The sequence below is a fragment of the Rana temporaria genome, chromosome 9 (assembly GCF_905171775.1).
Source record: "Rana temporaria chromosome 9, aRanTem1.1, whole genome shotgun sequence".
Taxonomy (NCBI): domain Eukaryota; kingdom Metazoa; phylum Chordata; class Amphibia; order Anura; family Ranidae; genus Rana; species Rana temporaria.
This window is the reverse complement of record NC_053497.1, coordinates 121,715,861-121,732,168: the sequence shown is the minus strand read 5'-3', so window position 1 is coordinate 121,732,168 and position 16,308 is coordinate 121,715,861. Positions and strand designations below refer to the sequence as shown.

The 16,308-nt window shown below is 45.7% G+C and overlaps 1 protein-coding gene across 2 annotated transcripts in view; it reads right to left on the bottom strand.

The window, feature by feature from the left end:
- CDK16 (cyclin dependent kinase 16) overlaps nucleotides 1-16,308 on the bottom strand; it is a 57,309-nt gene that overhangs the window by 19,555 nt on the left and 21,446 nt on the right. For both annotated transcript variants that reach the window (XM_040324357.1, XM_040324358.1), the window contains 7 exons: nucleotides 12,089-12,219; nucleotides 8,343-8,468; nucleotides 8,166-8,222; nucleotides 5,462-5,576; nucleotides 5,110-5,204; nucleotides 709-771; nucleotides 497-620 (listed from right to left, as the gene is read on the bottom strand). In XM_040324357.1, the coding sequence (XP_040180291.1) occupies nucleotides 497-620; nucleotides 709-771; nucleotides 5,110-5,204; nucleotides 5,462-5,576; nucleotides 8,166-8,222; nucleotides 8,343-8,468; nucleotides 12,089-12,219 (711 nt within the window). The remainder of the gene's footprint in view (nucleotides 1-496; nucleotides 621-708; nucleotides 772-5,109; nucleotides 5,205-5,461; nucleotides 5,577-8,165; nucleotides 8,223-8,342; nucleotides 8,469-12,088; nucleotides 12,220-16,308) is intronic.

Sequence of the window (16,308 nt, the reverse complement as noted above, 5' to 3'; positions counted from 1 at the left end):
AAAGCTCTATTTGTGGGAACAAAGTGATACAAATTTAGTTTGGGTACAGTGTAGCACGACCGCGCAATTGTCATTCAAAGTGCAACAGCACTGAAAGCTGAAAATTGGTCTGGGCAGGAAGGTGTATAAGTGCCCAGTATGGAAGTGGTTAATGAACCAGCCTAAATTAAAATCAGTGGGTGGCCCTGTTGGCAGCACTCTACCCAACGTCTTTTTTTTTTTTATTATTCTGTATTTCACTTAACAACTTTCAGGATGAAAAATTGACAAAGCCAGGCAGACAATTGTTGGCCAAACAGATGCAGTGACTGTTCAGGTATTCTGACAGCCAACGGCACCAGCTGTCAGAATACAATAGCTGCAGTGAGTTTTTCAACCAATCGCTGTTTTGTTCAGTCCATTCAGTGTATGGCCAACTTTTCTCTACAAATGATACATCTTGCTTCCTTGCATTAAAAGAAAGGCATTTTGCTGGCTCCCTTGGCTGATTTCTCACCAAAGTCAGCAAGTTTGAGCTCCCCCTTCTCGTTGATCAGCAGGTTCTGTGGCTTCAGGTCTCGATGAAGAACCTTGCGCCTGTGACAATACGCGAGGCCTCGGAGAAGCTGGAAAAGAAAGAGCTGAGAAAAAAAGAGATGTTATTTCTTCTGCTTCACCACAAAACCAAAACCACAATTATTTTTACCATCTTCACACAGCTTGCCTCACCTTGATGTTGTGCAGGTTTATTAGGTTCCCACAATCATCTAGATATTGCTTCAAATCTTTGTCCTGCATGTGGAAAAAAACAATTGAAAATGTAAAAGATTAAAGAGCCAATGGGGCTTATAAAAGAACTGCTCTGATATTTCAGTATTGGTGAGATCTTGGAGCCAAGTTCTGGGGTGACCATTATGAAGGGCTCAAACCATCCCTGCTAAATTCTATTTGATATTGCGTGGACCAGGGATGCCCAATCTTTTGAAGAGCAAGGGCCACTTAAAGCGGGGTTCCACCCACAATTTTTTTTTTTTTTAAAGTCAGCAGCTACAAACACTGTAGCTGCTGACTTTTTTTTTTTTTTTACAAATAACGTGGTGTTTTATTATTCGGAAAAGTAAAGACATACGGAGTATACAATGACACATCTTGTGCAAGTGAAGCAAGTATAACACAGGGATCCATGTAGACCAGGCATGTCCAAAGTCCGGCCCGTGGGCCAAATGCGGCCCCCCTGTTGATTTAATATGGCCCCCCTGGGGATTTGGATATATGTATTGTTTGTGGCCCCCAGGGTGACAAAAGATATATGCTGTATTTATCGGAGCTGCCTTGGAGGGGACAAGGAGTGGGCAGGACGAGCGCCATCCGATTACATGAAGAGAATCTTCTGTTTACTTAGCAGCATCTGTATTGGAAGTCCCGTCTCCTGGGATGCCATTGGACGGCTGTTTGGTCTATCATAGGAGGCGGGACTTTGTATTAAAGAGACCATAGTGTAAACAAGAGATTCTCCTGTTTGTAATCTGTCGGCACTCATCCCGCCCCCCTCCCTCTGCCCTCCATGGCTGCAGATGGGCATCAATCAGGCTGCACTGATGGCAATGGTAAGGCTGCATTGGTTGCAATGGTAAGGCTGCATTCATGGAAATGGTAAGGCTGCATTCATGGCAATGGTATATACGGTATATCCAAATAAGCTCAAACTAAGCAACGCTCTGGGATTCATTGGGGCAACAAAAGAAACATATATGGTATATCCAAATAACATGCCCACGCTCATCTCTTCACCACACACAGCCACAAAGGCAAGAGAATTCTTGTTGGGCAGTGTATTGGTGCTCAGACGAACACACTTAGACTGAATTTTAATAGTTCAAAGATTGTCAGGCAAAATATTCGGCCCTCACGCATGTTCACTTCATCAAATCTGGCCCTCTTTGAAAAAAGTTTGGACACCCCTGATGTAGACAATAATTATCGGTACAGTACGAATAACATTGCAGTGCCTAGGCCAAACAGATGGACGCAAGAACATGGAAGGCCAGAGGACCAGATTCCCTATTGGGGACACCCGCTGGGCCATCCAATCACATACACAGAATATACAACCAAACCTGGAGAGAGAGAGAGAGAGAAACAGGCTCAGTCAGGCAATTCATTACACGTGGCAGCATTTCCCAACCAAGTGTCCCAAATCTTGTCATATTTGGCTGGGCAGCCCCTGTGAACATAGATTTCCTTCTTATATGGCAATACACAATTAACTGCAGAGATCCACTCCTGGAAAGATGGTGGCACGGCCTGAAGCCATTTTCGCGCTATGAGTAACCTAGCTATAAAAAGCGACTCCTGGAGAAATATTTTAAAGCGGATGTAAACTCCCAAATTTTTTTTTTTTCATGTCACAATGTAGAGAATAAGATTTCCTATCATCTGTGCCCAATCTTGCCACACAGAGTAAATCCAGTTCTGAGCAATCCTCTTTTATTGTTCAGTGAAAATTAACAGACTTCCAGATAAAAACCTGTCTAAATAAAACGTCCTTTCCGTCCCCTTGCTTCGAGTAACAGGGTTTTTACATATCTCGTGCACTAGCTTGGACACATGCACATTCCTGGATGTTTATCATAATATGGGGGGGGGGGGGGGGTGATCCACAGTTCATTGGACTGTCACTCGAAGCAAGGGGACGAAAAGGACTTTTTAGACAGGTTTTTATCTGGAAGTCTGTTAATTTTCACTGAACAATAAAAGAGGATTGCTCAGAGCCGGATTAACTCTGTGTGGCAAGACTGGGCACAGATGATAGGAAATCTTATTCTCTACATTGTGACATCAAAACATTTTTTTTTTGGGGCTTTACATCCACTTTAAGGTGTTTATCCAAGTCTGGATCTGGGAACACCCCCAGTAAGCATCGTTTAGGGCATAGCGTCAGGGGAGACCCCATCTCATCATGGATAAATCTCACTATGTGCGACCAATAGTCTTGTATTACCGGGCATGACCAGAGAAGGTGAAAGAAGGTACTGGAGGGACTATCGCATCTAGGGCACAGTGGGTTGTGATCAGGTTTATATTTGGCTAAAAGGATAGGGGTCAGATAAGATCTATGCAGAATATATAAATGTGTAAGGCGGTCCGACAGTTTGGTCTAAACCTTTTTACTGGCGTCTAAAGAATCCTCCCAGTCGTCATCCTCCAGCTCCCCCACATCCCCAGACCAACGATCTTTGAGTTAATAAGCCAGAATAGCAGTAGGGGGACGAAGGAGAGAGTTATAGAACACTAAAATTCGTTTTCGGGAATCCTACCCTGCTATGGTGTAAAGAATATCGAGTTGTTCAACATTGGGAGGTGTATCCCCAAATTGAGTCCGAAGGGCATGGCGGAGCTGGAGGTAGCGAAAATGCGTGGAATTAGGGAGGTTGAATCCGTCTTCAAGCTGCTGAAACTATTTCAAAACAGTGCCATGATAGACGTCAGACAAATACCTCACCCCCTGATTGAGCCAAAGGACCTGGTCCGGGACGGTAAGCAATTTGTTTAGGCCAGGGTTATCCCATAGGGGTGTATGAGAGTGAGTAGGTGATGTTTTCAGTTTGCACCTCACCACTTCCCAGATTTTGCAGTGATGGTAAAGTAGGCCTTTATGACTTCCCAACGCCCAAGCACCCCCCATGTCCTTAAAGAGAACCTGGAAAGGGTGAGTAAGCCCGGGAACATGAGGGGAGCATATCAGTGTAAGGTAACCTATGGTGCTTGTTCAGGTAAAAGAAGTAGGAGAGTTGCGCCGCCATGTAATATGGGTTAAAGCGGGTAATGCTGCGCCCCCTAACTCAGTGGGATTTTTCAACGCTTGTCAGGACGTGCCCCACACCAACGAATTGAGGATGGCTTTGATGGATTTAAAAAGTTCTGAGAGGGAGGTATCCAGGGGCATGCCAGGGTACGTACAAAAATTTGGGGAGGAGAACCATTTTGATTAGGTTCACTCGGCCCATATCTGCATTTTAGATTTTAAAAACGCCATCAGCGGTTCTATGTTGAGATTAACAAAGTCCTCAGGAGATCTAGTAATCTGGATCCCGAGGTATTTCAGGGAGCTAACCCTAAGGAGGGGGGAGGAGGCCTGAAGCTCTGTGAGTACGCTCACGTCAATGGGAAAGATCTGGGATTTATCCCAATTGATCCTCAAACCAGAGTAACGACCAAAGTTTTGGATAACCTCAAGGGAAGTCTGCAGGCATTGGCTAGCATCAGCCAAGTACAGAAGCATATCGTCAGTGTACAGACTGACCGTTTCCACCAGCTCCCCACGGCGGAGACCCTGATTTCCCGGATATATCCTGAGGGAGAATGCCAGGGGCTCCATCGCCAAGGCGTACAGTAGCGGGGACTGATGGGAGGCACTGAGAGGTGGCACTGAAGGGTATTGATAGGTGGCACTGGTGGGCACTGAGAAGTGGCTCTAATAGGTGGCATTGATAGGTGGCACCAATAGCTGTCAGTGAGGGGCACTGATGGGTGGCAGTAATGGGCACTGATAGGCAGCACTGCTAGGTGGCACTCATGGGCATTGATAGGTGGAAATCGCAGGTGGCACTGGCAGGGGGTACTGAATTTACAGAGGAGGCAGAATTGCCTCCTTCCTCCTCTGAACCAATGTCCCTTACACATGAGCCGGTGATCTTTTTTTCTCCTGACTCTGCTAGCGTCAGGAACAAAAAGAAAAAACGATTACTGGCTTTTGTTTACATCACGTGATCAGCTGTCATTGGCTGACAGCTGATCACGTGGTAAGGGGCAGGGACCAGTCCCTTACTCGGGATCTGTGATCACCCGAGTCTCAGTGCCTCGGGTGATCACAGGGCGTGCGCGAAGGGGAGGACCTCTGTTATGATTTAAATTAAGCCTTTTTACTAGTGATTTAAATAAAATGCACCCTACTGTGTGCATAGGCACATTACAAATAATGGGTTGAATTTTAGCTCAGTAAAAAAAAAAAAAAAAAAAAAGCTGTGCTGAGCTTTTTCAAGCTGCAGTGTGCAAGAGGCCTACGGGTAAAGACTCCATTAGGTCATCATTAATAGACGAGTCACAGATTATTTTTGAGATATCACTCACCAGGTACTCGAAGACGAGAGTCAAGGTCCTCTCTGTGTGGATGATGTCATGAAGAGTGACGATATTTGCATGTTTTAAATCCTTCAAAAGGGAAACTGTAAGAAAACCGCAATGGTATTGTTCAAGTAACGAAAGCAGAAAGCAATATATACAAAAGACTGCTTACTAGAAACACTGGCCACATATTAAAAGGCTAAAATCTTTAGTGTGTATTGATCAGTTTCTAACCCATCCAAAATATGCATCCATAGGCAGAACTGGATGTTCCTAAAGACTTGGAGGTAACCCACAAGACAGCTGTATTTCAAAGGAAAATAACCTTCCAGATTCGCGTTGTTTCCTTGTCACTTACCTTCCCTGATGGCTGTACAAGGAGCACCCTCCTCATGTTCCAGGCGAATTTCTTTAAGGGCAACCAGGTTTTCGGTCAGTTTACTACGGCCCTTGTAAACAGTAGCGTAGGTTCCCTGACAAAGAAAGACATAAAAGGCACAGTCAGTCAAGAACAGAAATCCCTATAGGACTTAAAGGGTCACTAAAGGAAAAAAAAAATTCTTTAAAATAACAAACATGTCATACTTACCTCCACTGTGCAGTTCATTTTGCACAGAGTGGCCCCGATCCACGTCTTCTGGGGTCCCTCAGCGGCTGTCTCTGGTCCTCCCCGCACAAACTACACACGTTCATGCGAGAGAGCTCGCATTGTGTGTAGTCCGTGCGGGCGCGATCCCGTGAGCGGCCATAGCCGCTCACTGTATCACTCGGCCTCGCCCCTCGGCGCGCCGCGTCACTGGATGTAATTGACAGCAGTGCCAGCCAATGGCTGCGTTGATCTCAATCCATCCGCTCTAGCCAATCAGCGGCGAAGAGGATCTCGGGACTGAGCGCGGGACTTTCGAGGGGTCAGGTAAGTATAACAGGGGGCCGGTATACACTGAAGTTTTTCCTTTACAACTCCTTTAACCACTCAAGGACCGCCTCCTGCACATATACGTCGGCAGAATGGCACGGCTGGGCACATGTACGTACAGGTACGTCCTGTACTAGTACCCAGCCGTGGGTCGCGGGCGTGTGCCCGTGACCCGGTCCGAAGCTCCGGGACCGCAGGACTCGCGGACCCGATCGCCGCTGGAGTCCCGAGATTGGTCCCCGGAGCTGAAGAACGGGGAGAGCCATGTGTAAACATGGCTTCCCCGTTCTTCACTGTGGCGGCAGCATCGATCGTGTGAGCCCTTTTATAGGGGGACACAATCGATGACGTCACACCTACAGCCACACCCCCCTACAGTTGTAAACACACTTCCGGTCACATATAACCCCATCAGCGCCCCCTGTGGTTAACTCCCAAACTGCAATTGTCATTTTCACAATAAACAATGCATTTTTTGCTGTGAAAATTACGACAATGGTCCCAAAAATGTGTCAATTGTCTGAAGTGTCCGCCATAATGTCGCAGTCACGAAAAAAATCGCTGATCGCCGCCATTAGTAGTAAAAAAAAAATTATTGATAAAAATGCAATAAACCTATCCCCTATTTTGTAAACGCTATAAGTTTTGCGCAAACCAACCGATAAACGCTTATTGCGATTTTTTTTTATACCAAAAATAGGTAGAAGAATACGTATCGGCCTAAACTGAGGAAAAAAAAATGTTTATATATATAATTTTTGGGGGATATTTATTATAGCCAAAAGTAAAAAATATTTCATTTTTTTCAAAATTGTCGCTCTATTTTTGTTTATAGCGCAAAAAATTAAAACCGCAGAGGTGATCAAATACCACCAAAAGAAAGCTATATTTGTGGGGAAAAAAGGACGCCAATTTTGTTTGGGAGCCACGTTGCACGACCGCGCAATTGTTAGTTAAAGCGACGCAGTGCCGAATCGCAAAAAGGGGCAAGGTCCTTTAGCTGCATTTTGGTCCGGGTCTTAAGTGGTTAAAGACTAACTCCAAAAAAAAATTTTTGGTTTTCGATTTATTTTTTTGGGGTGAGCTGGATTACAGTTTGTTGTTTGCCAGTGTCAAATCCTCTTATAGGTGGCATTACAACCTGTAGGTTACCAACTTCCTTTATCCCTAGAAAGAGGGAAACTAAGTTTAGAGTTGGGAACCACACATACTAGAGGTACTTGGACATGGCAATGTGGATTCCACGCATATTTGCACGTGTATGCAACTGAAAACTGTGACCTGGATTCAAGAAGCAATTGCGCCTGTGTAACCATAGGTTACACAGCGCAATTGCTTACTTGCCCCGGCGTAACGAATGCTCCTGATTCAGGAACCTCGTTACGCCAACTGAAGCCTAAGATCTGCGCGGCATAAGGCTCTTATGCCTGCATATCTTAGGCTGCATTCTTGCGGTGGCCGCTAGGTGGCGTTCCCGTTGTGCTCAGTGTATAGTATGCAAATTGCATACTAACACCGATTCACAACGTTGCGCGAGCCTTGCGTACGCAATTTACGTCGTTTACGTACGGCGGTTTTCGCGCAAGGCTGCCCCTGCTATTAGCCCGTCGTTCCCGCGTCGCGAAATTTGAATTTTACGTAGTTTGCGTTGGCGCTGGACGCCATTCACGTTCACTTTGAAGCAAATGACGTCCTTGCAACGTCATTTGCCGCAATGCACGTCTGGAAACTTTCCCGACGGAGCATGCGCTCTAAATTAGGCGCGTTCCCGCGCCGATCGTAAATGATTCCCGCCCCCTACAGGATCATTTAAATTGCGTGCTCTTGCGCCGGGCATTTTGCCCTACGGGATCATTGAAATTGCGTGCTCTTGCGCCGGGCATTTTGCCGGCGCGCCCGCGCAATTTACGGAGCTTCTGCTCCGTGAATCAAGGGCAGCGGAGCAAATTTGCGGGGGCGCAGGGCAAAAACGTTTTTGCCCTGCGCCTCCGTAAATAATGCGCAATTCTACCTGAATCCGGGCCTGTGTTTTTAGCTAGTTTTTTGTTTTTTTTGCTGGCTTGCTTAAAAGTGTATTGGAGACCCCTTTTGTCACCCAAATCATGTCTAGCTCCTCACCAAACCTTTGTCAGTGTTGGTTACCCACCTCTCCCAATTTGTCCAACTTGACGTACGTCTCCAACTTCCCAAAACCAATCTCTGACTGAAAGGGAAAAAAAAATATGTAAATCATCACAAATATCAAATAGGAAACCAAAAAAGGGACTTTCCTTTAAGAGGTTCAACGTCAACACAAAATTTGTTTACAGACAGTGTTACTTACCAAAGAGACTCGCCTTAATCGCCTACTCAGGGGCTTATCAAATGGAGGGCTACTGAGAGCCAGCTTCTCCAGATAACCCTCAGGAAGACGAATATCCGCTGGGAGGGACAGACGCTTATTAATATCCTAGAGAAAGAGCAAGATGCAGATTAAATGGCGGCAGTCACAGTCCAAGATACCTCAGGCTCAATGTTCCCTCCCAACATTATGTGACAGATATCAAAAGGAAGGGGATCTATTCAGGGTGATAAACTAGTTCTAAGGCCTAAACATGTATTCCTTGTATTAAGGTAAACAATGTTTAGGCATCAGTATCCCCTCACCTTATTTTAAATTACCTGAGCCCTCATTCGATCCAGCGCTGTGAAAATCTGCAACTCTTCTCTCCCCTCACTTCTGGGTCTCACTGGCTTTGCCGGGCCACTGGCAGCCATTGGCTCCCGCTGCTGTCAATGTAACAAGGGAGTGGGGTCGAGTCACACTCTCTGTGTCAACTGATACAGCTGTAGGACTTGAGAGGGAGCACACACAAGTGTCCCCATGGGAAGCGGCTTCCTATAGGGGGCACTGGACATAGAGGAGAAACCAGGAGCATCGGCGGGGGACCCATGAAGAAGAGGTACGTGCCCACTCTGTGCAGGCAAGTATAACATGTTTGTTATTTTCTTCTTTTTAAATACCTTTACAACCACTTTAAGGTTCAAAAAGAACCTAAGTAAAATAGGAAAAAATATTGAAGCTGAAACTGTTTTTGAAGATCCAGACTTCAAGGCCGTCATGTTTATACTTCTCCCACAAGCAGGATGTAGCGAAGGGTTGGGACACCTATAATGCACATGTCTTTTCAGTCAGGGAAAAAAATAAAAAAATACAAAGCCAGAAGCTACACATACTGCAGCTGCTGGCTTTTAATAAATGGACACTTACCTGTCCTGCTGTCCCTCGATGTCGGGTTCCCGGCGTGAAGCCAAAAGGCAACACTGCCGCCGCCATTGCGGGTAAGGGAACCCGGCAGTGTAGCCTTTCTGCTTCACGCCGGGAACCCAACTGCGCATGCGCGAGGCCCCGCTCCTCTCTCCTATTAGCCTGGTGACCAGGTGAGGAAGAGGAGGGAGCCCCGCGGTGATGTCACTACCACGTCAAAGACAGGTATCCTGTCCCCCCCTTCCCCCCGAAAGGTGCCAATTGTGGCACTGGAGGGGGGGGGGGAATCCAATGAGCGGAAGTTCCACTTTAGGGTGGAGCTCCGATTTAAAGAGGAGTTCCACCCAAAAATGGAACTTCCTCTTAACCCACTCCTCTCCCCCTTACATGCCACATTTGGCATGTAATTTTTTTTGGGGGGGGGGGGGGGGAGTGGGGGCTTCAGGAAAAGGGGACTTCCTGTCCCACTTCCTCTTTCCGCCGAGGGGCTGCAAAGGCGATACGTCATATCGCCTTTTGGCAGCCCCTCCCTGTAGATCGCCTGTCCAATCAAACAGCGCAGCGCCGCTCGCGCATGCGCAGTGGGTGCCCGGCCGTGAAGCCAAAAGCTGTCGCGGCCGGGTGCCCACAGTGACAATGAAGACGCCGGCCGGGGAGGGGGGGAGAGGAGCGGACCCCCGGCCGGCGCGTCGCTGGAGCAGGTAAGTGTCAGTTTATTAAAAGCCAGCAGCTACACTTTTTGTAGCTGCTGACTTTTAATAAACTTAAAAAAATGGGTGGAAACCCCTTTAAGGATATGCAAGTGGATGGGAACTCCAATATTTTTATTATACGTATCCTTTAAAGAGGAAGTAAACCCTGCAAAGTAAAAGCATAATGTGCTAGTATGCTATACTAGCACATTATGTGACACTTACTTGCAAACGAAGCCCACGCTGGAGGCCGCATTCATGTCCACCACGGACTCCGGCTCATGCGTCTGTCCGGAGCCGCCAGTCACGGCACTCGCTAGTGAAGAAACGGCATTGAATGACTTTATCGCCGCAGTACAAAGTAAATATCTCCTAAACGGGACACGTTTAGGAGATATTTACTGTACCTATAGGCAAGTCTTATTTTAGACTTACCTTTAGGTACAACTTAAAAATGGAGGTTTACAACCCATTTAATGGTCTTCTTAGAAAAGAAGAATCACTGTGCTGTGGCCTGGATTCTTTCCTAAATGAACATACTGTATATACTCGAATATAAGCCGACCCGAGTATAAGCCAAGGTACCTAATTTTACCACAAAAAAAATGGGAAAACTTATTGACTCAAGTATAAGCCTAGAGTGAGAATGCAGCAGCTACTGTAAGCGGAAAAGAGGGTCAACAGTGCCCATTTGCACGCCTCACTGTGCCCATTGCAACCTCACTGTGCCCGAGTCAGTGCACCTGAAATTCTTGACAGGCTGCGGGCGTCCATTGATTGTTCAAAAGTCACGATTCCCTCCTGGTCCCTTCTGTGATGGGCGTTTCCCAGCAGACAGAGTTCTGCCTATCACAGATGTTCTCTAATCCTCGGACTCAGTTTCCCAGCAGACACTGTGTTCAGTGTTCTGCCAATCACGGACGTCCTTTCATCCTCGGACAAGAGGACATCTGTGATTGGCAGAACACTGAACGCAGTGTCTGCTGGGAAACTGAGTCTGAGGATGAGAGAACACCCATGATAGGCAGAACTGTGTCTGCTGGGAAATGCCGGAAGGGACCAGGAGGAGACCATGACTTTTAAACAATCGACGCCCGCAGCCTGTCGAGAATTTTAGGTACACTGAGGGGGGCATTTTCAGCCTTAAAAAAAGGGCTGAAAAACTCGGCTTATACTCGAGTATCTACGGTAATATAAACTGGATACTAGGGTTGTCCCGATACCGATTCCGAGTATTTGCGGGAGTACTCGTACTCCCGCAAATACCCCCGATACCGAAATAGAATACTTGCCCCCCCACCCCCGCATGGTTAATACGGGCGGGGAACATTACAGCTTTCATTTGAATAGACTACAGCAATTCAAATGAAAGCTGTAATGTTCCCCGCCCGTATTAACCAAGCGGGGGCACGGCGCGGCAGCATGTACGGTAAGGGGGACATGGCTGGATATGGGGGGGGACATGGCTGGATATGGGGGGGGGGGACATGGCTGCATATGGGGGGGGGGGACATGGCTGCATATGGGGGGGGGGGACATGGCTGCATATATGGGGGGGGACATGGCTGCATATATGGGGGGGGGGACATGGCTGCATATATGGGGGGGGACATGGCTGCATCTGGGGGGGGACATGGCTGCATCTGGGGGGGGACATGGCTGCATATGTGGGGGGGGACATGGCTGCATATGTGGGGGGGGACATGGCTGCATATGGGGGGGACATGGCTGCATTTGGGGACACATTTAAAAAAAAGTATCGGTATTGGCGAGTACTTGAAAAAAAGTATTGGTACTTGTACTCAGTCCTAAAAAAGTGGTACCGGGACAACCCTATTGGATACTAATATTTATAGGTATAGTTGATCCAGGAAATATCCCAACTTTTTTTTTTGGGGGGGGGGGGTCAGGAAGGATTTTTTTTCTCCCTGATGGAGCAAATTAGATCACGCTTTATTGTTTTTTTGTGGATCAACTGTGGGTATTCGATAGTGAATATGGAGGTTTTTTGCTTTTTTTTCCCCTCATCTTTTCTTTGTTGGTTGAACTGGATGGACTTGTGTCTTTTTTCAACCATATTATCTATGTGGTCAACCTATACAAAAACAGCAAATGACCAATGCGTTTCACCTCTGTAGATATTTTACGAGCAGCGTTGTTCCTCATCCTCACTCGCACAGGTGACTGAACCTCATCTGAGGAGCCAGACGCTTGGTCGCTCTCTCCGTCCGAACCCATCTTTAGGTCTTCGTGCACAATCTCTACGCAGAAGGAAAAATCGGGTCATATGAAGGAAGTCTGAGAAAAGAGACCAAATCTTGAAGATGGAAAGCATTTCTAGAACAATTACTAAACTTTGTGTAGGTATCTTGTTGAATCTAATAGATGACTGGATAGGTTATTTAAAGAAAAGTAAAAAAATCGGCCACCAAGGAGCAAAATACAACGGTAAAAAAATGTTTCAGAAAAAAAAAAAAAAAAAAAAAAAAGCATGACTTCATGTAACGAGTGGGAGAGCAGACACTTCAGAAACAAGAATGTTATGTTTAAAGAAAAACAAAAGGTTATGAGAAATGCCAGGAGAGAGAAAGAAGCTACAGTTTCTGTTCCAATGGGATAATGCCCGTGACAAAAGTAGTGCAGGCTTGGACCAGGAACCAAGTAGTCGATGAGCCTCAAAAGAAAACTACGGCTTGTACCCACATTTATGTAGCCTTTCCAACTGCTGCCAAAAAAACGACTTGAAACGTTGTGTTGACTCCTGAAATTACCTTTTGTAGTAGGCGGGGTGAGCAGCTACATCTGATTCTGAGGGTGATGTCAAAGGCCAAATAGGCCACAAAGAGGAAAATAGAGACGAGGGTCTGCTAAAACAAGGTCTTCACATAGGGTCCGTCTACTATGAAAAGTGGCGGCTGCTACGCTGAGGCACCACAAACATCAAGAAATAACCCCTTAACCACTTGACCTCCAGAAGATTCATGACCAGGCCACTTTTTGAAATACATCACTGCGTTACTTTAAGGCCTCGTACAGACGAGAGGATATCCGCTGGAAATGGTCCGACGGACCGTTTCCAGCGGATAAATCCTCTGGCGGATTTTGATCTGATGGCTGTACACACCATCAGATCTAAATCCCCGAGGAATACATCCGCGGTGACGTGGCCGCGCCGTCCCTGCGACGATGACGCGGCGACGTGCGCGACCCTGGAAGGTAAATACTTCCACGCATGCGTCGAATCAATACGACGCATGCGAGGGATGGGATCGGACGGACTTATCCGGTGAGTCTGTACAGACGACCGGATAAGTCCGGCGGACTGGATTCCAGCGGATAGATTTCTTAGCATGCCAAGAAATTTTTATCCGCTGGGAATCCGTCGGTTGGATTTTTATCCGCTGGGAAATGTCCGCTAGGCCGTACACACGACCGGATCTATCTGCTGGAACTGATCCGCGGATCAATCCCAGTGGATAGATCCGGTCGTGTGTACGGGGCCTAACTGACAATTGCGCCGGCATGCAACGCTATGCCTAAATAGAGCTTTTTTTGGTGCAATTTGAAGACCACTGCGTTTATTTGTTGCGCTATAAATAGGGCAGAAACAACTAATCGACAACTAATCGATTATGAAATTAATCGATTACCATTTTCATAATCGATTAATCGGCCAGTAACATAATGGGGTTAAAAAAAATTAAAAAAATTGCCCTTTATAGTACAAAAAGAGCAAATTCTACTGTAAATATTACTTTCACTGTCCCACAGAAAAAAATGAACCCCTTACAGTAGCGATTATTTGCTCTTTTTGTACTAAATTTAGTTTTTTTAACCCCCATTATGTTACTAAACATCTCAGGCCTGGGTCACACCTCTGTGCTTTTTGCAGAAACACACTACAGTTAATTTACATGGTTTCACATCCATGATTTTTTCAGCTGTTGCGTATTTGGAAAGGGCAAGGACTTTTTTTTAAGGCGAAACGGTGCCATTTTGTTTTTTTGGTTCAATATACTTCAAATGGAGAAGCTGCAGAAAAACATTTTTGTGGCAATTTGTGTTTTCTAATATGCCCAACAACAAATTGGCCAAAAAATAAGCAAAGTTTTTTTGTATAAAGGTTACTAAACGATTAATCGAAACAATAAATCGGCCAACTAATCGATTATGAAAATAATCGTTCGTTGCAGCCCTAGCTATAAACAACAACAACAACAACAACAACAACAACAACAAACTATATTTTTTACTTTCTGCTATAATGAAAAAAAATATACAAAAAAATTCTAATTTCTTCATAAATTTAGGCCAATATGTATTGCTACATGTTTTTGGTAAAAGATCCCAATAAGTGTATATTGATTGGTTTCTTCAAACATTATAACGTCTACAAACTATGGGATACACAATGGAATTTTTTTTTATACTAGTAATTGCGGTAATCCGAGACATCTAGCGGGAATGCGATATTGCGGCGGTCAATCAGACACTAACTTAAACTTTTGACACTCTGCGGGAACCAGTAACACTGTGCACCGCATACTAGCTCATTATGAAATACTTACCTTAAAACGAGGTGTAGGGAACTTACCTGGTCCACGCCGAGCGAGAGGTCATCTTGCTCCGGCGTGTCTTCCGGGTATCCCCGCTCCAGCGCTGTGATTGGCTGGAGTGGCGATGTCTACATGCGCGCGTAAGATTTTATTCCGGCAAGGGCCAGCGGCGGCCAGCCCTTTAGCCGAGGATCCCCCCTGCACATGCGCCGCTGCAATCAGCGGCGCATTGCGAGGGGAATATCTCCTAAACCGTAGAGGTTTAGGAGATATTCTCTATGGGCTAGATTCAGAAAGATCTGCCTATCTTTAGGCGGGCGTATCTCAGATACACTACTCCGCCGTAACTTAGAGCGGCAGGTCCTGTATTCAGAAAGAACTTGCGCTCTAAGTTACGGTGGCGTAGTGTAAATGGGCTGGCGTAAGCCTGCCTTATTCAAATTGTCCAGGCAGTGGGCGTGTTGTATTAAAATGAGCCTTGATCCTACGTAATTGACGTTCCTAACGAACGGCGCATGCTCCGTCCGTGAATGTATCCCAGTGCGCATGCTCGAAATCACGTTGCAAATAGTCAATGCTTTCGACGTGAACGTAACTTACGCACAGCCCTATTCGCGTACGACTTACGCAAACTACGTAAACAACGGAAAATTCGACCCTGTCCCGACTTCCATACTTAACATTGGCTTCGCCTCATATAGCAGGGGTAACTATATGCCGGAAAAAGCCTTACGTAAACAACGTAAAAAAATCCGCCGGGCGCACGTACGTTTCTGAATTGGCGTATCTAGCTCATTTGCATATTCTACGCGGAAATCAATGGAAGCGCCACCTAGCGGCCAGCGTAAATATGCACCCCAAGATACGACGGCGTAGGAGATTTACGCCGCTCGTATCTTGGCAACCGTGAGGCGTATCTGATTCTTTGAATCAGGCGCCAAGATACGACGCCTCAGACTCAGATTACGACGGCGTATCTGGAGATACGCCGTCGTAAGTTGTTTCTGAATCTAGCCCTATACCTACAGGTAAGCCTTATTATAGGCTTTCCTGTAGGTAAAAGTTTAAAAAAAAAAAAAAAGGGTATACAACCGCTTTAAAGGAGTTGTAAAGGAAAAAAAAATTTGGCCTAAAATTAATGTCTGCAAGGTAGACAGACAGAATAGTGTAAGGATTCTGTTAAAAAACGAGTAAATACCTATTAAATTCCTTCATCTATATCACCTCCGGCATTCTAGATTCTGTTCTCTCATTCACTTCCTGGTTTGCATCGTTCGTTCATGTAAGAACTACATTTCCCAGTATGAATTGCGGCACGCCCAGTAATTCACACCTCCTTGAAGTCTCTAACATGTAGACAGCATCCTGCCACACAGATGTAGTTCCCAGGAGGGGGTGAGCATGTTACTGACCACCGCAGTAAAGCCTCCCATCACTGTGGTCAGTAAATTCAGACAAGCAGGAAGTGAACAGAAAAGAGAAGAAATAGAGCAACATCTGAGCAAAAACGAACAATGAGGAAGTGAAAAGAGGAATGTCTGCAAGTAAAGGATGCTTATTATGAAAAAAAATGTTTTCCTTTAAGTTGGAATTATACAATAGGACAAGTAAAAAATATGGAAAGGCTATTTAATGATTGGTTGGAGGTTTGTATACAATAAAAGATATAAAAATACCGTATATAAATGAAATATTTGCATACATCTTAAATACAAGACTTGGAGACAATTTCAGTCTATCTCACAAAGATACACACTAAGTGATACGTAACACAACACAACCAAAGTGAGGTAT